General features: G+C 47.6%; 1 protein-coding gene across 3 annotated transcripts; it reads right to left on the bottom strand.

The window, feature by feature from the left end:
- Window positions 1-33: 33 nt before the first annotated feature.
- On the bottom strand, window positions 34-26,697 carry CFAP263 (cilia and flagella associated protein 263). Of its 3 annotated transcripts, XM_008257353.3 has the most exons (9): window positions 26,482-26,697; window positions 23,804-23,930; window positions 22,821-22,982; window positions 20,305-20,460; window positions 19,406-19,486; window positions 16,677-16,832; window positions 11,010-11,117; window positions 1,076-1,231; window positions 34-182 (listed from the first exon to the last, which is right to left on the bottom strand). In XM_008257353.3, the coding sequence occupies exons 1-9, from the start codon at window positions 26,583-26,585 to the stop codon at window positions 126-128; spliced, it is 1,107 nt and encodes a 368-aa protein (XP_008255575.1). In that variant the 5' UTR covers window positions 26,586-26,697; the 3' UTR covers window positions 34-125. The 3 variants fall into 3 exon arrangements, 2 of the variants coding, with proteins under 2 accessions (XP_008255575.1, XP_008255576.1); XM_008257354.3 differs by lacking the exon at window positions 16,677-16,832; XR_007919919.2 differs by lacking the exons at window positions 34-182; window positions 1,076-1,231 and adding an exon at window positions 11,956-14,628.
- Window positions 26,698-27,727: the final 1,030 nt, after the last annotated feature.

The raw sequence follows: 27,727 nt of genomic DNA, 5'->3' as shown, positions 1-27,727 counted from the left end.
CCAGCACAGGGAGCAGTGAGAAGACCCCGTGACTAGAAAAGAGCTGGTTGCTTTAATGGATCACTTCTTGGTCTGCCAGCCAGGACCTGCCTCTGGCTGCTTCCCAGAGGCCAAATTGCCTGCAATTACTCATTGGTTGTTTTCATTTTATTCCAAGATTTGCGGTAGCCTTTTAAGGACATCTGCAAAGAGGAAAAAGGGGGAGAGGGGAAAAGGTCACTTGGGAAAAACTGAATGTGGCTATTCAGAATGCAACCCTCCTCCAGCCCTGCTGATGGTCACAGACAACCCTGTGGGGACAGCGCCACCAAGGGGCAGGGCCCACTGGCAGCTTCCTGCTGCGACCCCCTGCTGCTTCTCAGCTCCAGACCTGATGGCCCAAGTGTGGATTGTCACTTACTCCAGGCCACCAAGTGGTCCCAGGAAAGGCGGGAGAAACTAGCATGGGAAATGCAGCCTGGGTCCAGAGGAGAAAGCATCGAGCTCCGGGTTTCCCAAGTGTCCTGCCTGGCTTTTCAAGGCACTCTCACCACGTCTGTCTAAGTGACCCCGGTTTGCAGCCACCATGGCAGCTGCAGTCCTCAGCATCCCAGTTCCGTGTCAACCACATTCCTCCAGCAGCTCACAAGGAGCAAGGATGCTTCCCATGAACACTGTACCATATCCAGAGGCATGGCAACTGTGTAAGAGCTTGGAATTGGGTTCTGAGTGATATTAAAAATCCGCTATCATTTTTTAAAAAATTGGTTTCTCCATGTATAAAACAGCAATCACTGAATTATCCATGGCGTGGAGGGGTTCATTAAGGAAACAAGCAGCTATAAAACACTATTCCCACAGGCTCCCTCCCTGACCCCTGAAAAGACCCCGTCCCTAACAATGAAAAGGGAGCTTTTCAAAAGCAATCGTTTGGGGTTAACACCCGAGGCAGTGGCTGAGGTCTGTTCACAGGTGCTGCCCGTGCAAATATCTGCATTCCTGAGCAAAAGTGTCGAGGGTATAAAGGCCCAATCCTCCATCCCATCGCCAGTGCCGTCAGCGAGACTGAACACCACCTGGGGCTCCCGGGACCCACCTCTGCGATCTCCACTTTCCTCTCCCACATCTTGATGCTCTTCTCCAGGTCCCCATTGAGGATCTTCTCCCGGACGTACACCATCACCCGGGGCGCTCGGAACTCCGCCAGCTGCCTCCGCAACTTCTTGTTCGCAGCCTCAGCTTTGGCCCGGTCCTGGGTGGAGAAAGATAGGTTATGCACAGGGAATCCTGGCGGCACCTGCCTTGTGGACTCCCCGGCTCTGACACCTCTCCTCAGAGTTTCAATGCAGTTCAAAAATAGTAGCTACATTTTCAAAGGGGTGGGGAATCAGAAGATTCCAATTTTTTATAGATCCTGATGTCTGAATCCAGTTCACAAACACCAGTCTAAACCAGTCCTTTCTTTTCCCACCCCTTGATAAAGGAACATTTTTCCTTATTTGGACTTCTTAAATTTTTTCTGTATGTGAAAATGGTATATTTAAGCTTTGATCAGTTTCAATTCACTTTTCTGTCTTCTTTTATTGTAAAATACAATTATAAGGAATGCTGCCATAAATATGGATGTTCAGAGTCCCTGGTTTTTGCTTTGTTTTGTTTTAGATTTATTTATTTATTTGAAAGGCAGAGTTACAGAGAGGCAGAGGCAGAAAGAGAGATTTCCATACACTGGTTTACTCCTCAAATGGCCACAATGGCTGAAGCTGGACTGCTCTGAAGCCAGGAGCCAGGAGTTTCTTCCTGGTCTCCCACATGGATACAGGAGTCCAAGGACCTGGACCATCTTTCGTTGCTTTCCCAGAAGTGGAACAGTTGGGTCTCGAACCAGTGCTCTTAATGGGATGCTGGCACTTCAGGCAGTGGCTTTACCTGCTACTCCACAGTTCTGTTCCCCCACCCCTTGTTTTAAATTCTTTTGGGTTTATACCTCAGAGTAGAATTGCTGGAACCTACAGGAATTTAATTTTTGAGGAAGCCCTATCTTAAATTTTTTTAAATTTACAGTACAATTAACCAGAACACTTCTTCTAATTGAGTGGACTTTTCTGAATTAACACAGTCTTAAATTTTACTTTACCAATTGTTTTGTGCAACCAACACATTCACTTCAAGTGGTCTAACAGTACACAGCGACAAGCTCGCATCACTTTGTTCCCCCATCATGAAGATCTCTTTCCCAGAAATGGAAACAACACCTCTTTTTAGGTATTATGCATTTGTCTAGAGATCTATGACTTTATAAATATTAAACATGCTTCCTTTTTTGACACAGACAATAGCATCTTCTATTCACTTTTACTTACCTGGCTTTTTTTTCACTCAATAAATCCTGAGGACCCTTTAATCAGCACATAAAGGATTTCATCATTCTTTTTGACAGCTGCCTATTTTTCCATATGGATGTACGGTAATTCAGTGAGTCTCCCATAAACAGTCACTTAGCTTTCAGTACTCTGCTATCATAACAAACAGTGGCATGAATACTAATCTTCTGGGTATATATCATATGGTAAATATGCAAGTATAAGTTTACAATTAGTGAACTAAATGTAGTTTATCCTAAATTTCACTAATTGTGAAATTGCTTGTTCTAAGGCTGTGGTTCTCACCTGGAGGCAATTTTGCCCCCCAGAACATTTGGCAACATCTGGACACATTTTTGTCACAGCTCGGGGAGGTGTGCTACTGGCACCTAACAGGTTGGCTAAGGTATTTTGGTCAAGAATGTTACTGAACATGCTACACTACACAGGACAACCTCCACAAGAAAGGATTATCCAGTCTAAAATATCAGAAGCACCAATCAATGGTGGGGAACCCTACCCTAAGCACGTATGCATCTTTTTTTTAAAGATTTATTTATTTGTTTGAAAGTCAAGAGTTACACAGAGAGAGGAAAGGCGGAGGTGGTGGTGGTTTCCATCCAATGGTTCACTCCCCAGATGGCCATAATGGCCGGAGTTGCACCGATCCAAAGCCAGGAGCCAGGAGCTTCTTCTGGGTCTCCCACTTGGGTGCAGAGGCCCAAGGACTTGGGCCATCTTCTACTGCTTTCCCAGGCCATAGCAGAGAGTCGGATTGGAAGCGGAGCAGCCAGGTTATGAACAGGCGCCCATATGGGATGCCGGTGCTTCAGGCCAGGGCATTAACCCCACTGTCCCTTCTATAGTTAGCTTTTTGTTGGCAGGAGAAAGTACCTGAAACTTACTCTTTTCACATTTTTTTCAGTATGTAAAATTATTAGCCATATTATAATTCCTTATATATTTAGACTTAATCATCCTACCTTACTGTAGAGTTGTACCCTTTAATCCACATCCCACCTTTCCTTGTTTTCTCTCCCTCCGTGACCTTGGTAATCCCCATTCTACCAACCTGGGGCAAGCATCTGGCAGAGCAGTTAAGACTTCACTTAGGGAGGCCAGTGCTGCGGCAAAGCAGGGTAAAAGCCCTGGTCTGCAGTGCTGGTGTTCGGTATGGGCGAGGTTTCGGGTACCAGGGGCTCCACTTCCAATCCAGCTCTCTGCTATAACCTGGGAAGCCAGTGGAGGATGGCCCAAGTCCTTGCACCCCTGCACCCACGTGGGAGACCTGGAGGAAGCTCCTGGCTCCTGGCTTCAGATTGGCACAGCTCTGGCCATTGCAGTCATCTGGGGAGTGAATCAGCAGATAGAAGACCTCTCTCTGTGTCTGCTTCTGCTTCTCTGTAACTCTGCCTTTCAAATAAATAAATAAATCTTTAAACAAAAACATACAAAAAAAAAAACCCACTTCACTTGGGCCTGCACCCCATGTAAGAGTGCTTCTCTGAGTCCTGCCTCTGCTTCTTTCCAGCTCCTGGCTAATCTGCACCCTGGAAGGCAGAGTGATGACTCAAGTACTGAGGCCACTGCTCCCCATGTGGGAGACCCAGGCTGAGTTCTTAGCTCCTGGCTTTGGCCTAGCCAAGCTCTGGCTATTGTGGGCATTTGGGGAGTGAACCAGAGGAGAAGAGATCGCTCTCTCTCTCTCTGTTCATCTGTTTTTTTCTTCCTTTGCCTCTCAATTTTTTTTTTTTTAAATCTAAACAAGATAAAACTCCATAGTGTTCTGTCGCTCCCCCTCTTCGTGGAGGAACGACACAGGACCCTGCGCTGTTCTTTCGTCTGCTCGGCCCTCCCCGGGTTTGCTGCTGGTTCTTCCCGGGTTGGCTACTATCCCTTCCACCTCCGTGGAAGGGCAGTTCCCCCTGGCCACATTCCCCACTTCCGCAGGGGAGCGGCACACCGCCGGCCGGCTCTCTCGGGGGCTGCACAGGTGTTCCTTCAGATAGATGTTCCCCTTAGATGTTCCTCGGTGCATGCCGTCTCTCTCCTCCTTTATAGTCCTCCTCTGCCAATCCCAACTCGGCTGCCCACACGCCGAGTACGCTGCTCTCCTCCAATCAGGAGCAAGTCCTACAGTTTATTGGTTGAACTGGAGGCAGCTGTGCAGAAGCTGTTTACTTCTCTCCCAGCGCCATATTGTGGGAGAGCAGATGCATAGAATAAGTCTTAATTCCAGTAACTCAGTCTAGTCCGGGTTGCTCCCCACAGTGTTCTAATTGGAATACCATCATTTCACAGATTAATTGAAGGAGAAGCAACATTTTTAAGATGTTGAATTATCCTAACATAGCTTTGCCTTTTGATTCCTTTGCTTCACAAAGTACAGTCTGGGAGAGAGATGGGACTTAGACTCCCAGCCCAGCCCAGACCGACCCAGAGTCTGCACTTTAACAAGGTGCCCAGGTAGTTGGTTTTCAGCTTCCAGTTTGAGAAGCACTGTTTTAGTTTACCAAGATGCAATCCAACAGAATTAACAGCTTTCAGAATGCAATAAAAACTTGTCATGTGTTCAGTTCTAGCACAGACAGCCAACTGTGGAGATGCCTAAAGATGCACTGAGAATCACCACTGTTATTCTTTTCAGGATGATCAGAGAATATCTAAGATGAAATAAAGTAGCAAGAACTAAGGCATTAAAACAAAAGTACTACAGCTGTACGGGGCAGGCAGCAAAGACCAGGGACTTCAATCCCATCCAGCGCCTCATCTCTGGGTAGAACAGAGGGATCACCGCCAGAAAGGCGGCCCACCGTTCCCACTCCCAGCTCCAGTGCAGGGGTGCACACATTACGTCCGGGGCAGAGGCTACCAGAGCACTCTGGAATGCTGCTAAAGGGGAGTGACTTTATTTGGAGTAGAGTGTGGGAATTCATACCCAAGAATTTTGTGGGAAACAATGGGTATATATTTGGGGTGAACAATTTGGGGGAAGTTAGTGGTTCCATGATATTAGTAGGAATACTCAAAACAGCAGACCAGCAAGATGTTTAACAGAACCAGAGAAAGACACTACTAAGAAGAGCCTAGGGGGCAGCGCTGTGGCACAGCGGGTAAAGCCGCTGCCTGCAGTGCCAGCATCCCATATGGGCGCCAATACGAGTCCTTGGCTGCTCCACTTCTGATCCAGCTCTCTGCTATGGCCTGAGAAAGCAGTAGAAGATGGCCCAAGGGCTTGGGCCCCTGCACCTGCATGGGAGACCCGGAGGAAGCTCCTGGCTCTGACTGGCACAGCTCCGGCCGTTGCGGTCATCTGGAGAGTGAACCAGCAGATGGAAGACCTCTCTCTCTCTCTCTCTCTCTCTCTCTGCCTCTCCTTCTCTTTCTGTGTAACTCTGACATTCAAATAAATTAAAAATCTTTAAAAACTAATAATAATAAAATAAAAAGGGCCTCAAAGACTGGAAACACCTTGCCCCTGCAAAGGGGTCTGACCATACGTGTATCAGAATGTGGAATAATTAATACTTCAGGGTGCTGTTGAAAGCAAAAGAACAATCAGTGAGCGATTAGTAGAGTCTAATAGCTAGGTGTGGTACTGGTAGAGAGAGACCAGCCAGAAACAGGAGGATGGAAAGTCAAAGAGAGCTCATCTGAAATGCCACCATCCAGAGCTGTTACAGAGTTTGTGTGCAAACCAAGGCTGCCCTTGCTGAGGAGCAACGCTGGAGCCTACCAACGACAGGGAAAGCCAACCTTACTGATCCAGTGCAGCCAAGTCACTAAACAAGCAACAAGCAAAAATAGCCAAAAAGGGGTTGGGGAGACATCAAAATCAAGAGTTATCATATGGGGGGGCGGGGGCTAGTGCTATGTCACAGCAGGTTAAAGCCCTGGCCTGCAGCGCTGGTATCCCATGTGGGCTCCAGTTTGAATCCTGGCTGCTCCACTTCCAGTCCAGCTCTCTGCTATGGCCTGAGAAAGCAGTAGAAGATGGACCAGGTGCTTGGGCCCCTGCACCCACGTGGGAGACCTGGAGGAAGCTCCTGGCTCCTGGATTCAGATTGGCCTGGCTCCAGCCATTGTGGACATTTGGGAAATGAACCAGCAGATGGAAGACCCCTTTCTCTCTCTCTGCCTCTGTGTAACTCTTTCAAATAAATAAATAAATCTTTAAAAAAATAATTTCTACCTCTTCATTGTATTCTCTACCTAATGAGACATTATCATCATGTATTCCTTTAATTCTTGTAAACATATCTTCCTTTGGTTCTTTGAAAATCTGGACCCCCTCAAAGGCAGTTTGTTTTGTTTTTCCCTAAGGTGCATTTTCCTGTTCGTTTCTTATCTCATAATTTTTGTTGAAAGCTGAATATTTTAGATAATATAGTAGCTCTTTTTGTTTTTAAAGACTTTATTGCTGTTGCTATGGCATAGCGGGTAAAGCTGGAGCATGTGGGCACTAGTTCCAGTCCCGGCTGCTCCACTTCCTATCCTGCCCTCTGCTGTGGCCTGGGAAAGCAGTGGAAGAGCCCCAAGTCCTTGGGCCCCTGTACCTGTGTGGAGACCCGGAAGAAGCTCCTGGCTTCTGGTTTTGGATCAGCCCACTCTGGCCATTGAGGCTACTTGAGGCATGAACCAGCAGGGGAAGACCTCTCTCTCTCTTTGCCTCTGCCTCTCTGTAACTCTGCCTTTCAAGTAAATAAATCAAATCTTTTTTTTGGAAAAAGAAAGAGAGAGAGAGAGAGAGAGAGAGAGACAGAGATATCTTCCCTCCGCTTGTCCACTCCCCAAATGGCTGCAACGGCCAGGGCTGGGCCAGGTTAAAGCCAGGATCTTCTTGCAGGTCTCCCACGTGTGTGTAGGGGCCCAAGCATTTGGGCCATTTTCCACATTAGCAAGGAGCTGGATCAGCAACAAAGTAGCTGGGATTCAAACTGGCGCCCATATGGGGTGTTTTAACTCACTGTGCCACAGTGCCAGCCTTAATATAGCAACTCTTGTGTTGTTTTTTAAAAAGATTCATTTGTATTTATTTGAAAGTTATGGAGAGAGGTAGAGGTACACCCACAAGAGGAAAGAGAAGAGAGAGATCTTCCATCTGCTGGTTCACTCCCCAAATGGTCACAATGATAGGAGCCTCTTCCTGGTCTCCTATGTGGGTGCAGGGGCCATACGAGTGGCCATATGAGATGCTGGCACCACAGGCGATGGATTTACCCACTATGTCACAGTGCTGGCCCCAAAATGTATTTTTTAAATAAAGAACCAAATGCGGGTCAGCGCTGTGGCACAGCGGGTTAAAACCCCAGCCTGAAGCACTGGCATCACATATGGGTGCCAGGTCAAGTCCTGCTTGCTCCACTTCTGATCTAGCTCCCTGCTAATGTGTCTGGGAAAGCAGTGGAGGATAGTCCAATTCTTTGGACCCCTGAACCCACAAAGGAGACCCAGAGCAAACTCCTGGCTCTTGGCTTCAAACTGGCCCAGCTCCAGCTGTTGTAGCCAGTTGGGGAGTGAATTAGTGGAGGGAAGATTTCTCTCTGTTTCTCCCTCTCTCTCTAACTCTGACTTTCAAATAAATCAATAAGGGGCTGGCACTGTGGCACAGATTAAGCCTCCACCTGCAGTGTCAGCATCCCATATGGGTGCCAGTTTGAGACTTGACTGCTCTATTTTCTATCCAGCTCCCTGCAAATGCGCCTGGAAAGCAGCAGAAGATGACCCAAGTGCTTGGGCCCCTGAACCCATGTTGGAGACCTGGATGAAGCTCTAGGCTCCTTGCTTCGGCCTGGCCTAGCCTGGGACTTTGTGACCATTTGAGAATGAACCAGCACGTAGAAGATCTTTCTCTGTCTCTCCTTCTCTCCCTGTATCTCTGCCTGTCAAATAAATAAATAAATCTTTAAACTAAATAATAAATCTTAAATAAAAAAAGAAAAATGAAGGTAATTATCTAGGTAATTCTAAAAGACAATAGAATTGCATATTTCTTCTCTTAACTGATTTTAAAAAGCAAGTGCATGAAACAACCAATACATATTAGGAATCTACAACATTTAAACATATATCTGACAGTTACAGTACAAAGGAGGCAGGTTAATATAGAATTGTGTTTGAATAATAAAGCAACCCCTGTTGGTAATTCAAATCCACAGGAAGAAATGGAATCACAAATGGTAAATAATAAGGCTGATAGAACAAACTGAAAGCATTCACACATACTCATCTCCTTTCTTCTTATAACTCTTGGCCCCCTTCCCCCACACCATTTTAAAAAAATTAACTTAAAATGGTTCATAAGCCTAAATGTAAGAGCTAAAAATATAAAACTCTTTAAAACGAGACAGGAGCAAATCTCCATGACATTGGGTTAGGCAATGGTTTCTCAAATATGACACCAAAAGCACAACCTCAAAAGATAAATCAGATTTCATCAAAAAACTTTTGTACTGCAAATAACACCATAAAGAAAGTAAAAGAAAATAAAGAATGGGAGAATGGAGGGTGAACCAACGGCAAAAGGAAGACCTTTCTGTCTCTCTCTCTCTCACTATCTACTCTGCCTGTCAAAAAAAAAAAAAAGAATGGGAGAAAATATTTTCAGTCATTTATCTGCTAAGAGATTGAATCAAGAATATATAAAGAATTATTGGGGCCATTGTTGAGGTGCAGTGGGTTAAGACACCACTTGCAATGCCAATATCCCAAATTAGAGTGCCAGTTTGAGTCCCAGATGCTCTGCTTCTGACCCAGCTCCCTGATAATGCATCTGGGAAAGCAGTGGAAGATGGTCCAAGTCCCTGGGCCCCTGCCATCCATGTTGGAGAATCAGATGGAGTTCTTGGCTCCTGGCTTTGGCTTGGCCCAACCCTGATTGTTGCGGGCATTTGGGGAGTAAACTAGTGGATAGAAGATATCTCTGTCTCTCTGTGTCCCTCTGTCTTTGTCTCTATCTCTCTCTCTCTCTGTGTATCTCTACTTTTCAAATAAATAAATCTTTCAAAAACAAAAAGAATTCTTACATTTCAATTATAAAAATATAAATAACTCAAGTAAAAGCTGAACAAAGCACCTGCATAGGCATTTCTCAAAAAAAAGGGGGGATGGGGGCTGGCGCTGTGGAACAAAGATTAAGCTTCCACGTGCTGTGCCAGCATCCCAAACGGGTGCTGGATCAAGTCCCAGTTGCTCTACTTCTGATACAGCTCTCTGCTATAGCCTGGGAAAGCAGTAGAAGATGGACCAGGTGCTTGGGCCCCTGCACCCATGTGGGAGACCTGGAGGAAGCTCCTGGTTCCTGGCTTCAGATCAGCGCAGCTCCTGACATTGTGGCCATTTGGGTAGATTTGGGTAGAAAAGCAGCAGATGAAGATCTCTCTCTGTCTCTCTGCCTCTCTATAACTCTGCCTTTCAAATAAATAAATAAATCTTTAAAACACACACACACACACACACACATACAAGTAGACAATAAGCACATGAAAAGCTGCTCAATAACATTAGTCATCAGGGAAATTCAAGTGCAGACCACAGAGATACCATTTCATACAACTAGGATGGTCATTGTCCTAAAAGCTGAAATAAGTGTTGGTGAAAATGCACAGAAAAGAGAACCCTCACACATTGCTGAATGAACTGGAAAACGGTGCAGACACTATGCAAAAACAGTTTGACAGTTTCTCTAAATGTCAAACATAGAGTTACACCATGTAACTCAGCAACCCACTTTTAAGTGCATGTCCAAAAGAAAACACATCTACATAACAGCTTCTGTAAGAGGAGAGGCGCTGTGGCACCACAACAGGTCAAGCCACTGCTCGGGATGCCCGCATTCCCTAACAAGTCCCAGCTAACCTGAGCTTCCCATCCAGCTTCCTGCAAATGCACCTGGGAGGCAGCAAACGATGGCCCAAGCACCTGGGTTCCTGCCACCCACATGGGAGACTTGGATGGAGTTCCTGCCTTCTGACTTTGGCTTGGCCTACCCTGGATGTTGCAGGCATCTGGGAAGTGAACCAACAGATGGAAGATATCTACCTCACCCTCTCTGTCACTCTGCTCATTTCAAACAAATAAATAAATCTTAAAAAAAAAAAACCTCAAACTTCTATAAGAATATTAGCATTACTCATAATAGCCAAAAAGTGAAAACCCAAACACCCATGAACTGATGAACAGATACATGAAATGTAGTCTATATATACAATGGGATATTATTCAGGCATAAAAAGAAACAAGGTATTGATAAATACTATAAAACAAACTCTGTATGGTATTCCAAGTTAAGGAAGCAAGTCATAAGATTAGGTGTTTAGTGGTTGAAATGCTCGTATCCCACTTTGGAGAGCCAGGGTTGAATTCCCAGCTCCTGACTCCAAGGTCCCACCAATTAAGAATAAAGAATTCTTGAGTGCTGTTGGACTCCATGAGAGTTTTATTTTGTATGCTGACTCTAGAATATAACCCAGAAGTAAAATGCAGCACTGCAGGTCTTAAGTCTTCAAGTGCCACTTTCTGCTTTGGTGGCCCAGAGCTATTTTGATTTTTATGATCTAGGCTTTCCTAGATAAACAACCAAGGTACGTTGGATCATTGTGGACATGGACTTGAGCCCTTGCAGACAGGAGACAAACATCAGAAATGGTACATTTTGCCCACTCCTACCTCCTCCACTTGTAGGGTTTCTTTTTGAATTTTGTCAAGTAGCTCACTTCTCAGCAAGATCTCTTTGTCCAAATTGACATATATTTCCATTGCTCGATGAAGCTTGCTCTGAAATACAACACGACAAGCGTTGAGCTAAGATGACCTCTCAGAATGGGGAGAAGGATGGCTAACCCTCTGTTAAGTAGGAGATATGCATGACCATTCTGGTCCTGGGGCCTGTCTAGAGTTTCAGAATCCTGGTGTCTGGGGAACTGGCAGGGCGGAGGACCTAGGGGTCTTGTCCTTAGCTGGAGAGGCCAACTGCTCAGTGCCCAAATCCTGCCCCAGTGTTTTCTAAGAGAAACGTTGGGCAAGTCCTGGAACCTCCCTAAATGTGGCCCGGTCCCCTTGCGGAGTTGTGGAGAGGCTTAAAGGAGACTCCCACAGGGGATGCTGAGCTCAGTGCTGAGTGCGTGCGGAACCTCAACAATCAGCTGCCCTGGCTACCTCACAGGGATGCAGAGGCAGGACCACCTCAGTTGCCAGTACCATGCTTGCTCTCAAGCGAGGAAACTGACCCTCAGGGAGATGAAGCAATTTGTCCATAGTCACAGACAGGATCTGAACCCAGGCAGCGTGATTCCATGGCCCACGGGCTCCACCACTGTCCCCATTAGTGAATATGGCTGGGCCTGCTGGTATGAGAGGCTTCCTGCAGGAGTTTCCTGGCAGACTTCCCTTGCATCACTATCCCTTCACCAGTGCCCCAAGGCCCTTGCTTCTTAGACGGGCCCCTTTTGGGGCACTCTCTCTCCCAGAGATGAAGCTAGCCAAAGGAGTTGGGATATGCTCCATTTCACTGAAGACTGGGCAAGGGAAGGAGCCAGTGGTTTCAGGGGGTTCACTCAACACACCCTAAGACCCAGCCGCCCTGTCCCAGGCACTGGTCAGTTAAACCACCTACCCCCTTCCCAGGAGGCTAGCTCACAGCTGGGACATAGGTAGGGAGCAAAATCTTTGCATGAAGAAATGTCAAACTCCAATGATGCCAGGCTGTAGGAATACCAGGACAGGGGCCAGGAAATGCAGGTTTTCCTGCAGAAGGATGCTGGGAAGAGAGCTGAAAAGTTGAGTCAGATATGTCTTGGGGAAGAGGGAAGAGAATGTTCCAAGCTAAGGAATGAGCCTAGGAGAGGAAAGTCTAAAAGGAGCTGAGAGAGCAGGCCCTCCAGTGTCACAATTAAATGGAGAAAAAGAGCCTGGAGCCACCTGGCTGGGTGTGGGAGCACCTGAGAGGACATTCTTCTTCCCATTCCTCCAGGTCCCCCCTTTTTAAAAGATTTATTTATTTGAAAGTCAGAGTTACAGAGAGAGGGAGAGACAGAAATATCTTCCATCTGCTGGTTCACTCCCTAGATGGCAACAACAGCTAGGGCTGAACCAGGCTGCAGCCAGGAACCAGGAGCTTCATCTGGGCCTCCCACAAGGGTGGCAGGGACCCAAACACATGGGCCATCTTCAGCTGCTTTCCCAAGTTGTTAGCAGGAAGCTGGATCAGAAGTGTGGCAGCTGGGATACAAATCGGCACCAGAGGCTACACAATACTGGCCCCACCCCTCACTTCTTTGAGGCACTATAATAATAATGAGAGCCAGCTCAGGGGGTTCAGCTGCCAGGTAGGGAGGCAGGGGCAGGACTCTGCTGCAAACCAGCTGTTCAAAGGGAAGGAAAGGAGGGTGGAGAGATGTTCGCCCAACAACTTGGAGAGGCAGGGTTATGGCAAAGCACTCAGGGGCTCTGCTGGGGCGGAGTCTTCCCGCAGCTGTGATGGGAGCTAAATCGGTGACGCCGAGTCAAGATGTCAGCCACTTAAGGAGGCTGCTTCTAAAAAGGCAAGCACTGGCTTTCCATGGCTTTGTCACAAGTGACCACAGGCTCAGTGCCCACAGCAACCCCTAGTCACTGTCTCACAGTTTCTGGCGGTCCCAGGCCCCAGCACAGTGTGGCTGCACTCCCTCTCCCCCTGGTCCTGCAGGGCTGAAATCAGGGCAATAGGTCCTCCTCTAGGGCTTGGTGCCACCTGGCTGCCGGAAGAATGCATTTCCCCGGAGCTGTGGGACTGAGGTCCCGTGTTCTTTCTATTGCTGGCAGGAGTTTGCTCTCAGCTCCTAGAGGCCACTCTGCACCCAGCAGCGGGGAATTATCTGACCTAGAGAACTGCCCTGTACTTCACACCTCTGACCACCTTTTCCACAGCAGTGCTGCTTGCAAGGGGCTCATGTGATTGGGTAAGGCCCACCTGGACGACCTCCCTGGCTTTCGTTCAACTGTGCCACAAAATAAAACCTAGTCACATAGCAGAAGAGGGCCTAATGAGAGAATCCACCCTATTCACAGTCCTGGCTGGGGATTACACAGGGTGGATACACCAGGGGGCGAGCCTGGGGGACACCCTGGAATTGTACCTACAAGGTATTTGGTCACTGGTTTACAGTCAGCCACGAGGGACTCCCCTCAGCTGTAAACGAGCCACACTTTAATTCTACCACACTCCAGCAGGCAGGGCCTGAGGGCACAAAGTCGGAGAAAACGGTGCCATCTCAACTCCAGCTCACTCAGGAAACTCACCGAGAAGAAAAGACCGTGTCTGTCTTGTGCTAGGTGCTGTTCCCTTAGCACGTAGCCCCGTGCCTGGCCTACTGCAGGGAAGCTGCTTTGGTAATAAAGTTATTCTGTACCTTTTTAACGAGGTCTCACACTTGGGGGTCTGATGGTTAAGTCTAAGTGGCCGCTGCTGTCACTGCAGCCAAACACACCTGAACTGCGAGCAGGTCACGCCACTCTGCTGGCAGGGCGCTGTGTCCAGTGCTGGGGGATAGGAGGACTTCACCCCGAGAGGTGAAGCGTTACCCCCAGGACAACCCCCATTCAAACCCACAATGCACAGCTGTTCTGCCTCCCTTTCCCCTGGGACACCTGAGGACTGAGACCCAGAGCTGAGGAAGCAAGGCTGCTTCTCCCTCCACCCCTTGTCTGTCCACCTCCGCACGCCTGTGGGGTGTCTGCTTAAACACTGCCATCTGTTTAGCATCGAATGCAACAGGCTTCTAGGCACGAGGGCCGCTGGGAGCAGGACTCCAGTGTCCTGCCCGCTGTGGCCTGTGTCACCGTTGTCCAGGTGCTGCCAGCAATCCACACCCCTGTGTTTAGAAGCATCCTGAAGAGCTCAGGCCCTGCGACTGGCAGTTTCATTGTATAAACTGGTATCTCCACCTCCCAAACCCCACAAGACCAGGCAGACAGATCTCATGCAGCATAAGCTCAAGGTCCAGGATGATCTAAGCATGGCTGCCCCAGCTCTCCAGGCAGTGAGGGACTAGGAGTCGGGGGTTAGCTTCTTCCTGAAACAACTGGTTGGGTAAACTGAAGACGGATGCAATGAGCTGAAAGCCGGTGATCCGCGGGATGTGTCTCATGCACAAATTGCAGAATGCCAGTCTGATTTTTCCGCTTATTTATGCCAGGGATGGCAGTTGGGTGGGACACACACTGGAACAGGAGCCCCAGCTCTGTCATTAACGTGTTGCTTCAATCTGGCAAATACCCTGCATCTTTGAGCCTCAGTTTTTTTCAATTTCTAAAAAAAGAAAGAAAGAAAAACACAAGCCTGCTCTAAATACATTCAAATTCACAATTTTTTTTTGACAGGCAGAGCTAGACAGTGAGAGAGAGAGAGAGAGAGAGGAGAGAGAGAGAAAGGTCTTCCTTCTGTTGGTTCACCCCCCAAATGGTTGCTACAGCCGGTGCGCTGCGCTGATCCAAAGCCAGGAGCCAGGTGCTTCCTCCTGGTCTCCCATGCTGGTGCAGGGCCCAAGCACTTGGGCCATCCTCTACTGCCTTCCCGGGCCACAGCAGAGAGCTGGCCTGGAAGAGCAGCAACCAGGACAGAATCTGGCGCCCCAACCGAGACTAGAACCCAGGGTACCAGTGCCACAGGTGGAGGATTAGCCAAATGAGCCGTGGCGCTGGCCCTCAAATTCACATTTTTAAAATGACACTGTACGGGATTAGCACTGTGGCCATATGGGTGCCGGTTCAAGTCCCAGCTGCTGCATTTCTGGCTAGTCCTCTGCTAATGGTCTAGGAGAGCAGTGGAAGATGGCTCAAGTGCTTGGTTCCCTGTACCCGTATGGGAGACCTGGAGAAGCTCTTAGCTCCCTCCTGGCTCCTGGTTTCAGATAGGCCCAGCTCCAGTTGTTGTGGCCATTTGGGGAATGAATCAGCAGATGGAAGATCTTTCTCTGTCTCTCCCTCTCTGTAACTCTGCCTCTCAAATAAATAAATAAAATATTTTTTAAATATTTAAAAATAGAATAAAATTACACTGTATGGGTCAAATAAGCCTACCTGTGAGCTACCTAAGCTCACAGCCACCACTACCACCTAGGCAGTAGGCCTGAGTGGGTAAACCTCTGTGAAGTAATATGTAGTAAACACTTTATGCTTTGCAGACTCAGAGACAAAATTGTAGATATTATGTAGTAACTTATGTTAATAAGAGGGAAAAAAAAACCTCCTTCAAAGGTTTTTATTGAATTTCAAATTATAATAACTGAGTATAATATTTTGGAGTTACAAGTCTACAATGAAAAGAATGGAATTTCAGGGGGAGAAATCAGTTTTGCTTAATTGGGTTTCAAAGTTGTTAGTCTTTCTCATCCAATTGGTTGCAAATGTTCTGTAAAAGCCAGTCTTAGCTGGTGCCACAGCTCACTAGGCTAATCCTCTGCCTGCGGCGCCGGCACCCTGGGTTCTAGTCCTGGTCGGGGCGCCGGATTCTGTCCTGGTTGCTCCTCTTCCTGTCCAGCTCTCTGCTGTGGCCCGGGAGTGCAGTGGAGGATGGCCCAAGTGCTTGGGCCCTGCACCAGCATGGGAGACCAGGATAAGCACCTGTGACAGAGTGGCACAGTGACAGACTCTAAGTGACTGGCTTTGGATTGGCACAGCACGCTGGCCATAGCGGCCATTTGGGGGGTGAACCAACGGAAAAAGGAAGACCTTTCTCTCTCTCTCTCACTGTCTAACTCTACCTGTCCAAAAAAAAAAAGAAGCCAGTCTTAGCTCAAAGTTACTACTGCAATCAGAGGGACACTACCACAGTGACCAGATGGCATGGGCTGCTGGGGACGGACTCCATTCATGCCCGTAGTCCCTGCTTAATTAATGGTGCCTGTTTTCCCTCCCCAAAGGGTTGTATTTGGTTGGTAAGTTTTTCAGTAGTTTTCTGATTTATAGCTAAACCTGTTTTCCTGTACAGGGTTTTAAGTGGTGAAGTGCTTACTACAAGCCTAAATGAAGCCCTAAATGTGGTTAGCTCTCAAAACACCCTGCATAAAAATCACCTGGGGAGTTAAAAACAAAACAGAGTGCACAACTCTCACTCCTTAATCCATTGAAGGTGGGACTACAGCATTGCTATTTTTTTTAAAGTAAAAGCTCCCAGGTGGCTCTCATGGGCATCAGGGTTGTGGAAGCATCCAGGGAATTTTAGGAGCTATGGCTTTGTTGAGTCAAGAGAAACCAAGGGGCAGCGGCACAGTGACAGACTCTAAGTGACTGTGGCGTGCCCAGCGCCCTCTCTGTGGATGGAACGCCGGGGCGGGAAGCCCCTGGGGCAGGTCTTACTTTGTACGTGTTGAGCATCTGCAGGGTGTTTCCAGAGGCCATCTTTAGCCGGATCAGTTCTTGATTCCTTGCTTCAACTGTCTCTAAAAACTGAGCATTCTCGATCTTCAGCTGCTGAAAATCAACATTGTGGAGGGCCTCGCCCACCTCTTCCTTCTACAGCTCAGAAAGAGGAAAAGATGGCACATTCAGTTGTGGCTTCCGAAGGCATGGCTCACATTTTGCACATTTTCGTGGTGAGATCTGGGAGCTCAGTCATGCTCAGTCATTCAACAAATGTATTGGCAGCTGCTTGGTGCCAGGAGTGATGCTGGGCACTGGGGATAGAGGTGTGAGTAAATATAGTGTCCTCACCCTCAAGGAGCACACACTGGGAGGGGAGGGAGGGGGATGCCTAAACAGGGCTGCAAAGGAAGAGTAGGAATGGGCCCTTTAAAGGTTTTTAAGCCTGAAGACCCCAGAAAAAGCAGCACAAAAATCCCCCTCCTTTGATTATGTGATATTTCTGCCCTGTGGGTAGGTCAGTGACCTTGCCTGGCCCCCGCTCCATTCATCTGCCTGCCAGGTCTATGCCATCTTTCATCTGTGGTAGGCCCTGCGTTCTACTCATGCTGCACTAGCTCCACGATGGATCTGCCTTCCCTTCCCCAAACAACACAGCAATTACTTTAAGCCCTGGTATGCCCGCCCTCCAGCTCCAGTGCTCTGCCTGTTGCCAAATCTGCAGGCCATCCCTCTCTGCTGAGCTTCTGGATGCTTTAGCTACAGGGTCCTGGTTCCTGCTGCCTCTGTATAGCAGTTCTGATCCTCGCCTTCTCTCACAACACCACTCCCTACCAGTCTATGAGCTCGTGAGGGCAGCCATGTCCCCGTCATCCCTGTGCAGCAGTGACTTTTGGTTAAAGGTCATCCATCCAGTCTCTATCTCAGCCTAAAGCCCCTCTTCCAGACCCCCAAGTTTGGGTAAACCCCTGAGGACCAGGAACCCATGATGTGTGGGTAGTTCCACAAGGGCAATGTTTTCTCTTACACTGAACTCAAATCTCCTTGTGGGGCATCTCCATCCCTACCTCCCCTCACCCCTCCTCTGCCCTCCACACCCTTCCAATCTGTGTGTTGTCTCTTCCCTCAGCAGCCTTGAGTGCTTGACAGTGGCCGTGAGCCTCCTGAGCCCATAGTCCTTGGTCCTCCAAGGCAGTTTCTAGTTTCCTTTCCAATGGGCTTGCTCTCCATGTGAGCTCCAGTTTACCGGCTCTTTCAAGGGTAGAGTTCACACTGGGCACAACACTGCAGATCAGGACTACCCAGAACAGAAGAGAGCAAGGCCAGCCCTTTCTTGGTCTGGGCACCGTGTTTTTTTGAGGGCAGCCTCAGCCACAGCACCACCTCCAGCTGAGCTGACTTTATCAGGTCCTCTGTGTCTAAGTCACCCTACACCTGTGGATATTTGGGGGGATCCAAGTGGAGAGTCCGATCTTTGCCCCTAGTCACTTCATGTCATTAAAGCATCCCTGCTTGTTGAGGCCTCTCTGGATTGCAAGTCAATCAAGCAACAGTCCCCTAACATGTCAGTTCTCCTAATGGATCTTGCATCGCTGTCAGTGGCCACGTCTGATATGCATGTCATCAGTGCTCATTTTTCAGTTTGTATCCATAACACAAACAATATTGAACTAGGAAAGGATAGAACCTCATCTCACATTCTAGTGACCTGGAGCCATCCTTGCATTACTGCCTTTCATCAGGATCCTGTTCAAAGGTGTAACTGTACTGCCCTGTCCAGCTCCTCAAAGGGGTCAACAAGTATGCCCTGAGGGCCTGTTAAGCTCATGCCAATGCTGTCCACAGATTTGCCTGCACACAACTGTATTAGTTTCTTATTGCTGCTGAGCAAACTAAACACAGTACTAAAACAATGCAAATTCATTATCCTATAGTTCTGGCAGTCAGAAGTTTGAAGTGGGTTTGAGGGCTAAAACAAGGATGTTGGCAGGAGTGCTTTCCTTCCAGAGGCACTAGGAGAGAATCTGGCCACTGGCTGTTTCCAGCTCCTAGAAGATGCCCATATTCCTTGGCTCATGGCCCTTCCTCCATTGTAAGGGCTTATCACTCTGATCTCTGCTTCCATTATCAAATCTTCTCTCACCCTCTTGCCTCTATCTCATAAGAAGAGCAAGTACATGGGGCCCACCTAATCCAGGATCCACCCTCCATCTGAAGATCATTAAATTAATCACACCTGCAATATCCTTCTGCCATGTAAAGTAGCCATATTCACAGATTCCAGGGATTATAACATGGACATCTTTGGGGACCCAGTATTCAGCCTACCACAGTAACCTTAAAAGAGTGAGAAAGAGGGGCTGGTGCTGTGGCATAGTGGGTAAAGCCACCACCTGCAGTGCCAGCATCCCATATGGGCACCAGTTCGAGTCCTGCCTGCTCCACTTCTGATCCAGCTCTCTGCTATGGCCTGGGAAAGCAGTAGAGGATGGCCCAACTTCTTGGGCCCCTACACCCACATGGGAGACCCGGAAGAAGCTCCTGGCTCCTGGCTTCAGATCAGTGCAGCTCCAGCCAGTTGGGGAGTGGGCCAGCGGATGGAAGACTTTTCTCTCTCTCTCTCTCTCTCTCTCTCTCTCTCTCTCTCTCTCTCCTTCTCTCTGTGTGTAACTCTAACTTTCCAATAAATAAATATTTTAAAAAAAAACAGAAAGAGAATCACGTACCTGCTTCAATTGCAAAAGCATTTTTTTCCTTTGAACTTTGAGAGAAACATTTTTCAAACGTAATTTATCCTTCATATTATCCTAAAAAAGAAAAACGTTATTTTAATCCATTTCTGTTCTTCTTCCCTGTAGGTTTGAAATGTTGTTGGCCTGGGGCTGCAGTCCAAACCTCGAGGCCTAACATACAGTCACTTATTTTCAGGTCCTTTTCCTTCTACCAAAGCTGGTGTTGCAATGGAGTTTCATTCATGACCAAGGAGCAGAAATCAGATCTACTCCATGAAAATCTTTTACTGCTTTTAAAGTCAAACAATTTGGGGTATAGGACTACTGTGGGAGCCTTTCCTGGCAAAGTGATCTAATAGTCCTTTGGTCTTTTATTCTCAAGGCAGTTTAAGGGTTAGTAACCCTATGTAATTACGTAAATTATGTAACCCTACATGAATATTTCTGGAATCCAAAGCTTGACGTTCCATAAAACCTCTGGAAATGAAGAAGCACCTTCCTCCTCCAAATTCTCCTCACTTCCTTTTGCCAGACAAAAGTCCATCTCCTTATAATAATGGAACTCAAAGGGCATGAGATTTTCCTGCCTTGCTCCTTGAACCAGCCTAGCCTCACACCTGTCTCAAGAAAATACTTCAGATCTTGAGACAACAGCAATAAAAAGAGGAAGTCCATCTGAGATATTATTACTATTCATCCTGTCGGGTTCATTTTAGCCATGATAAACATGCACTGAAAACACATGTACACATGCGCACACACCTTGGGGGATGTGAGGAACCTGCACCTCCAGGGGACCACGTGGAGTCAGCTTGCTTCACATGGATCACGTCTGTGCCGTCGCTGTAGGCATCTATTCTCTCTTTCTAAGCCCTCAGCACTGACCAACTTACCCTCCGGCGGTTCATGTCATCAAGGTACTTCATCACTTTCTGAGTGGCCAGAATACTCCCCTTCTTCTTGGATATGGTTTTTAGAATATCTTTTTCAAAGTCATGTATTGCTTTCTGGACTTCAGCCCCTCGAATTTCAGCTTCCTCGATGATAGCCTAGAGGAATCAACACAAAGGGAGAAAAGTTTCCAGAGTTTCTCAAGGACACATCCTCGAAGGATATATAAGTTCCCATGCTTCCTTGTGTCTTAAAATTTTTTAAAAAAGATTTATTTATTTACTTAATAGGAAGAGTTAGAAAGAGAGGGGGAGACAGAGAGAGAGAGATCTTTCATCTGCTGTTTCACTCCCAAATGGATGCAACAGCTGAGACTGCTCCATCCAGGTTTCCCATGCGGGTGCAAGGGCTTAAGTACTTGGGCCATCTTCCACTGTTTTGCCAGTTGCATCAGCAGGGAGCAGAATCAGAAGTGGAGCAGGTTGGACTGGAACTAGCTCCCATGTGGTATGCCAGCATCTCAGGCTACAGCTTAACCCACTGCACCACAACGCTGGCCTTGCCTCCTTGTGTCTTAACACATAACATAATGCTCCTTTTTAGTTTTAGAAAGATATCTCTGTCTCTACCTCTCTCTGTAACTCTGTCTTTCAAATAAATAAAACAAATCTTCAAAAAAAAAAGGAAGAGGAGCAGCTGGGACTAGAACCAGCACCCATATGGAATGTCAGCACTTCGGGCCAGGGCTTTTACCCGCTACACCATAGCACCAGCCCATGCTCTATTTCTAATCCAGCTCTCTGCTATGGCCTGGGAAAGCAGTAGAAGATGGTCCAAGTCCTTGGGCCCCTTCACCCATGTGGGAGACCCAGAGGAGATTCCTGGATCCTGGCTTCCGATTGGTGTAGCTCCAGCCATTGCAGCCAATTGGGGAGTGAACCAGCAGATGGAAGACCTCTCTCTCTTTCTCTCTGCCTCTCCTCTCTGTGTAATACTGACTAAAATCCTCAAAAAAGTTATAGTATTCATAAAAAGGGAGAAAAAACAAAAACAGGATCTTGGCTATCTCAATAATTATGTATTCCTATATCTGAAATATTTTATCCATTAAGAATTATTTTATATAAAAATGTGAAATGACATACATTAACAATGAATCATAGCTGTGCAGAAAAAAATTAATATGGGAGACAAAGCAGCATGCTTATATACTTCTAGAACTTGAAAAAGATGTCATAAATGAGTATGTACACTATATATTGATACAGAACGACATTGTTATACCAAAGAAAATAGTTTACAAAATAACAGACTTTTGAAATCTGAAATTCGGGGGAGAGCCTGGCATTGTGGCACTGTAAGCTAAGCTGCCACCAGTGATCCTGGCATCCCATATCAGAGCAATGGTTTGAGTCCCATCTACTCAGCTTCCAGTCCAGCTCCCTGCTAATGCCCCTGGGAAGGCAGAAGATGGCTCAAAAAAAAAAAAAAAAATACCATAATCCTTTGAGGTCATGCTAAGTCCCATGTAAAGCTCCAACTCTTCACAAATTCCTCTTTGACCACTATTGCCCATAATGACCTCTCTTTGCACTTGAAATTTACTTCACACAATGTATCAAGCCAGAACAAGGCTACCAACAGGAACAGACCATGGTGGTACATGCTATGTATGAAGGGTAACTTAAGGATTTTCCACCCAATTTACTGACTTAAATCTCAAACTTCTGGTGGTAATAAATAATTATTGTAAATGTGTAAGGGTATTTCTTGGGGCCGGCGCCATGGCATAGGAGGTTAATCCTCCGCCTGAGGCACCGGCATCCCATATGGACACCTGTTCTAGTCCCAGTTGCTCCTCTTCCAGTCCTGCTCTCTGCTATGGCCCGGGAGGGCAGTGGAGGATGGCTCAAATGCTTGGGCCCCTGCACCTGCATGGAAGACCAGGAAGAAGCACCTGGCTCCTGGCTTTGGATTGGCGCAGCTCCAGCTGTTGTGGCCATCTGGGGGGTGAACCAACGGAGGAGAGACCTTTCTCTCTGTCTCTCCCTCTCACTGTCTGTAACTCTACCTCTCAAATAAATAAATAAAGGGATATTTCTCATTATTGTGGTTACGTTTTTTTAAAAAAGCCATCTTAGAAACATACTGAAACATTTAGAGATAAGTGATATGTCCAGGACGCATTTCATAATAACTCAATGGGGTGAGGGGAAAACTGGTTGAGACATCGATGAAACAGGAGTGGCTACACATATCTTGGGGCTGAATACTCGGGTTTATTGAATTCATCTCTACATTTGTGTATTTTAGAAAATTTTCCATTAAAAAACAAGTTTGAAATCTGTTGTCTCCCCAAGCAGGTGGTAAGTTCCTTAAAGGCAGGCCCTCAATTTATCTAGTCCTGCTCATGTTTCTTCCGAAGTGTCAACAATGTCATGGCCATACTTCAGGCACTTCTTGATGAGGTGGCAGTGGTAGCCCAGGTGGTAGAGCCTACGTCGAGAGAAAGGAATACCTCATGATGTTGCAGGTCCCGTTCTGCGTTTGCCCTCATGTGACTTATTTCATCCTTTGTGTCTTCCAGTTCCTTTTGCACAAGCTCAAGTTTTTGGTCGACACTGAGGCCTACCACTCGGTCTATACCAGTGCGGGTCCTGGATCTTCGCCTGCCCCGTAACTGCAACCCCCAAGAAAAACAAAGCCATTGTCAAAGCAGAATCAGTAATAAAGCATTCCAGGCTAGGCTTCAGAATGATACCTTGGGCCTAGCAATTACCCCAATGACTGTCAGAGGGCATAAACTCATGACAAATGGGTACTGGGTATTAGGCCTGAGGTGACATGCATTTTACAAGTCATTGTCAGGCTCTGCAAGGGCCTGCGTTTGACAATGAACTGAAAATAAATAAGGGAAGCATGCCTCAAGGGAGGAATGACCATGAAGCCACTGTGGACAAGCATCCAAGTCAAAGTCAGTGGAAGCCCAGAGCTGGGTGCTTCCTGAGCTGAGCACAGAGGAGAAACTGCATCTAGGGGTACAGTGTTCAACAAAACAGACAGACAGGAATCTTGGATTTCCTATGTTTTTAAGGCAAAAGTGACCTGTGGGAGGTCCCGGGAATGTATGGGCCTCAAGGAGAATTTGTCTAATCCTCAGAGGATAGATCCACACAGCAAGGTCATTTGAGACAAACGCCCACACCAAGCCCACTTTTCCCCTTTACACGACTGGCTGGGTGTTGTGAACTGCTGAGTCTCCTAATTTAGGGGAGCTTTCAAATAAACCGAGATATTCAGGGGAGAATTTATGATGAACTGGACCCAATTCCCTTCACACTCACGTGAAAGAGAAACTTTGAAAGAGAAGGAAGAATCAAAAATAGATCAGGGAGAGAGTGCTGTGGCCACTGGGCCAACGAGGGTGCACCAATGGCAGATACACAAATAGCACTTGCATTTAAGGGCACAAACAATAAAATCACCATCTTCATTGTGTACCTGTGCAAATTCTGCTGCAGATAATTTAATATCTGATAAGCGTGGGGGGTGTTGATCCCTGGGCTCCAGTTTAGTGTAATATTTCTCAAACATCTCTGTCTCAGTTTTGAGAGCAGAGTTTCCATAGCTGCAAGACAGAGGGATACTTGGGTAAGTTCTCCGGGTAGGAGTTCAAATCTCAAATACCTCATATTCAACACTTATTAGCCACATATGATCTTCTGCAAGAGACATGATCTCTTGGTACTTTAGTGTCTTCATCCATAAAATGGGAAGAACAATAGCACCTACTTTTAGGATTGCAACAAGAGATGTAAAGCCTACTGGACCACACCTGGCACAGAGTAATTTTTACTTACATATTGACATTTTTCTTAAATATTTAATGAGCCACCTAGTTCAAATCACTGACATTATATTGAAAATTGTTGTTGGCCAGCGCCATGGTTCACTAGGCTAATCCTCCGCCTGCGGCGCCAGCACCCCGGGTTCTAGTCCCGGTTGGGGCGCCGGTCCTGTCCTGGCTGCTCCTTTCCAGTCCAGCTCTCTGCTTGGGCCCTGCACCCGCACAGGAGCCAGGAGGAAGCACCTGGCTCCTGGCTTCAGATCAGCGCAGCGCGCCGGCCGTAGCGGCCATTAGGGGGGTGAACCAACGGAAAGGAAGACCTTTCTCTCTCTCTCTCTCTCTCTCTCTCTCTCTCTCTCACTGTCTAACTCTGCCTGTCGAAAAAAAAAAAAAAAAGAAAAGAAAAGAAAAAGAAAATTGTTGTTACCAGTTTTATCTTCAAGCACCATCTAACCATCTGGAAATTCCTCCTGAATTGTCACATTCTTGAAGTGACGGACACACAATTTCCAGGTGTTTTCCTTAGTTTCCGTTTCTCACTCTTTGATTTCCGGCACCCCTTACATGAAAGTCTCCACAGGGAGTTTATCACAACCTGTGGAAAACTTTGCATGATGGTTTTTAAACTAGAGATGACCCACTAATTTATCCTACACACACCAACATGATGACCTCTTTAACTTCTCACATATATAACATACATGTTATGCATGCGTGTGTATATACACATGTGTATGTAAATGTGGACGTGTGTGACCAGCTTTGATGTTTTCATTTGGTACTGAGCTTACTCCTGTTGACTGACTTTTCAGATTAGTGGGAATGGCTCAACAGAAAGCACAGCACATGACAGTGGCTTGCTTTTTAACACTTACCATGCTCCCAGGCTAGTCTGGGGAGCTGCCCCTGAGCCTGAGGCCCAGCCCTATCACTGACTAGCTGTAGGAAGATAGAGAAATGACCTAACCTTCGTGTCTTTGTTTCTCACCCACCTCCTGGGGTTGCTGTATTATTACATAAGGTCACATATATGCAAAACTCATGGCATATAATAAGCATTCAAAAAACCAGTAGCGGGGCTGCCACTGTGGCATAGCAGGTAAAGCCACCGCCTGCAGTGCCGGCATCTCATACGGGTGCCAGTTCAAGACCTGGCTCCTCCACTTCCGATCTAGCTCTCTGCTATGGCCTGGGAAAGCAGTACAAGGTGGCCTAAGTGCTTGCACCCCTGCACCCATGTAGGAGACCTGGAGGAAGCTCCTGGCTCTGAATTGGCGCAGTTCTAGTCATTGCGGCCATTTGGAGAGTGAACCAGCAGATGGAAGACCTCTCTCTCTGCCTCTCTCTAACTCTTCCTTTCAAATAAATAAATAAATATTTTTCTTAAAAAATTTTAAAAATAAAACCAGTAGCTATCAGTAATAATATCTCAGTTCTGACCTAAACTGCTTATGGATGTAGAGATAACATCTCCTCAACTTTCATATCCAGGATATTTTGTGTGAGCCCAGTAAGTTGTACCTCAACGACATCAAGAGATCTTTTTTTAAAATTTTTTTTATTTGATAGGTAGAGTTACAGACAGTGAGAGAGACAGAGAGAAAGGTCTTCCTTCTGTTGGTTCACTCCCCAAATGGCCGCTATGGCTAGCGCTGCGCCGATCCAAAGCCAGGAGCCAGGTGCTTCTTCCTGGTCTCCCTTGCGGGTGCAGGGACCCAAGCACTTGGACCATCCTCCACTGCCTTCCCGGGCCACAGCAGAGAGCTGGACTGGAAGAGGAGCAACTGGGACTAGAACCCGGCGCCCGTATGGGATGCCGGTGCCGCAGGCGGAGGATTAACCAAGTGAGCCAGGGCGCCGGCCCCAAGAGATCTTACTAACTAATTAACTTGCTATAGTAGATACAACACACACTGCTAAAATAAAGAATATTGGGCCATTCTTCACTGACTCCATGCTTATACCTGGTTCACACCCACGTTCCCTCATATTAAAGCCATTTCAATAGCTTCCTTTCCAGCCTGTTGCCATATTAACTTCATCGTAGAATCTTAGCACTGGAAGGGGGTCCAACCTGCCGGGTCGGCAGCTAAGCAGTCTGCGCCAGACCCCCTTCTACACCCCCCGCCCAGACTCACACACCTGCCCCGTCCCCCCCCCCCCCCCCAGCCCTGGCCAGGCTCTCCGAGGCAGCCGAGATGAGATGAAGAGGCAAAGACGAGTCCCTTCCCCATTTGGGGGCTCTCAGTCGCCCCCTGACTGGGGCGGGGTGCTGCGGGCGGAGGGTCCACGGTGAGGAGGGGGGCCCCAGCAGCCGGCGGCCGGCCGGTACCTGAGCTCCTCCACCAGCCCGCAGAGCTGGATAACAGGCAGCTCGCTCTCCTCCCCTGCCTGGGCGTCAGGGAGGGCGCTCTCTGCGTCTTCCTCACTCGTCATCCCGTCAAAGCCGCCCCGACCGAGGAAGCGTGTGCCTAGGAGCGCCCGAGACCCGCCGTCCTGCGTCACTCAGCCTGCGACCACCGCCTCGCCGCGTCGCCCAGACGACGGGACGCTGCGGGAGGGGCGGGGCTTCAGTCAACCCCGCCCCAGCTCTCCCAGCCAATCCCGGCGCTGACAGAGAGCGCTAAGGCACGTTGAATTTAACATATTTATGTATTTATTTATTTTCATCTTATTTGAATGAGAGAGACAGAGTTCTTCCATCTGCTGGTTCACTCCCCAGATGCTCACAACAGCCAGGGCTGGCCCAGGCCAAGGCAGGAGCCAGGAGCTCCATCCGGGTCTCCCACGTGGGTGTCAGGGGCCCAAAGACTTGAGCCTTCACCTCTGCCTCCCAGGATACGTATTAGCAGGAAGCTGAAATCGGAAGCAGAGCAGGGACTTGAACATGGAGTGCAGTATTCCTAGCGGCTTCTTAAAGCTTGGGCCGCATGCCTGCCTCATATTTCTTAAGTTGACAGTAGTAATCACAACTACAGCCTGCTCAGCCAATGTCTTGGGCATCACATTTAGCATAGTTTACGTAAATTCTAACAAGAATCTTGAGATAGTACCTATCATTCTCTTTATTCCTCAAACAAGGAAACTGAGGCCCGGAAAGCTATAATATTTGTGAGGGAGGCTGATGCTGTAGCGTAGCAGGTAAAACCACCACCTGCAGTGCTGGCATCCTATATGGGCACCCATTCGAGTCTCGGCTGCTCCACTTCCTGTCCAGCTCTCAGGTATGGCCTGGGAATGCAATAGAAGATGGCCCAAGCCCTTGGGCCCCTGCACCCGTGTGGGAGACTTGGAGGAAGCTCCTGGATCCTGGCTTTGGATTGGTGCAGCTCCAGCCGTTGCAGCCAATTGGAGAGTGAACCAGCGGATGGAAGACCTTTCTCTCTGCCTCTGCCCCTCTGTAATTCTTTCTTTCAAATAAATAAATAAACCTTTTAAAAAAAGATTTTTGAGGGTGGCTTCTCTCCGTACCTCAGCTTAAGGCCGGTGCTCTCTCACTGCCTGCTGCTTCATATTTGCTAACTGTAATCTCTTTCAGATATCAACACCCTGCATTCCTGGTGGGAAAAAAAAAAACA

This window comes from Oryctolagus cuniculus, chromosome 18, assembly GCF_964237555.1.
Source record: "Oryctolagus cuniculus chromosome 18, mOryCun1.1, whole genome shotgun sequence".
Taxonomy (NCBI): domain Eukaryota; kingdom Metazoa; phylum Chordata; class Mammalia; order Lagomorpha; family Leporidae; genus Oryctolagus; species Oryctolagus cuniculus.
The sequence above is the reverse complement of the archived record's forward strand: the minus strand, read 5'-3'. Positions and strand labels throughout refer to the sequence as shown.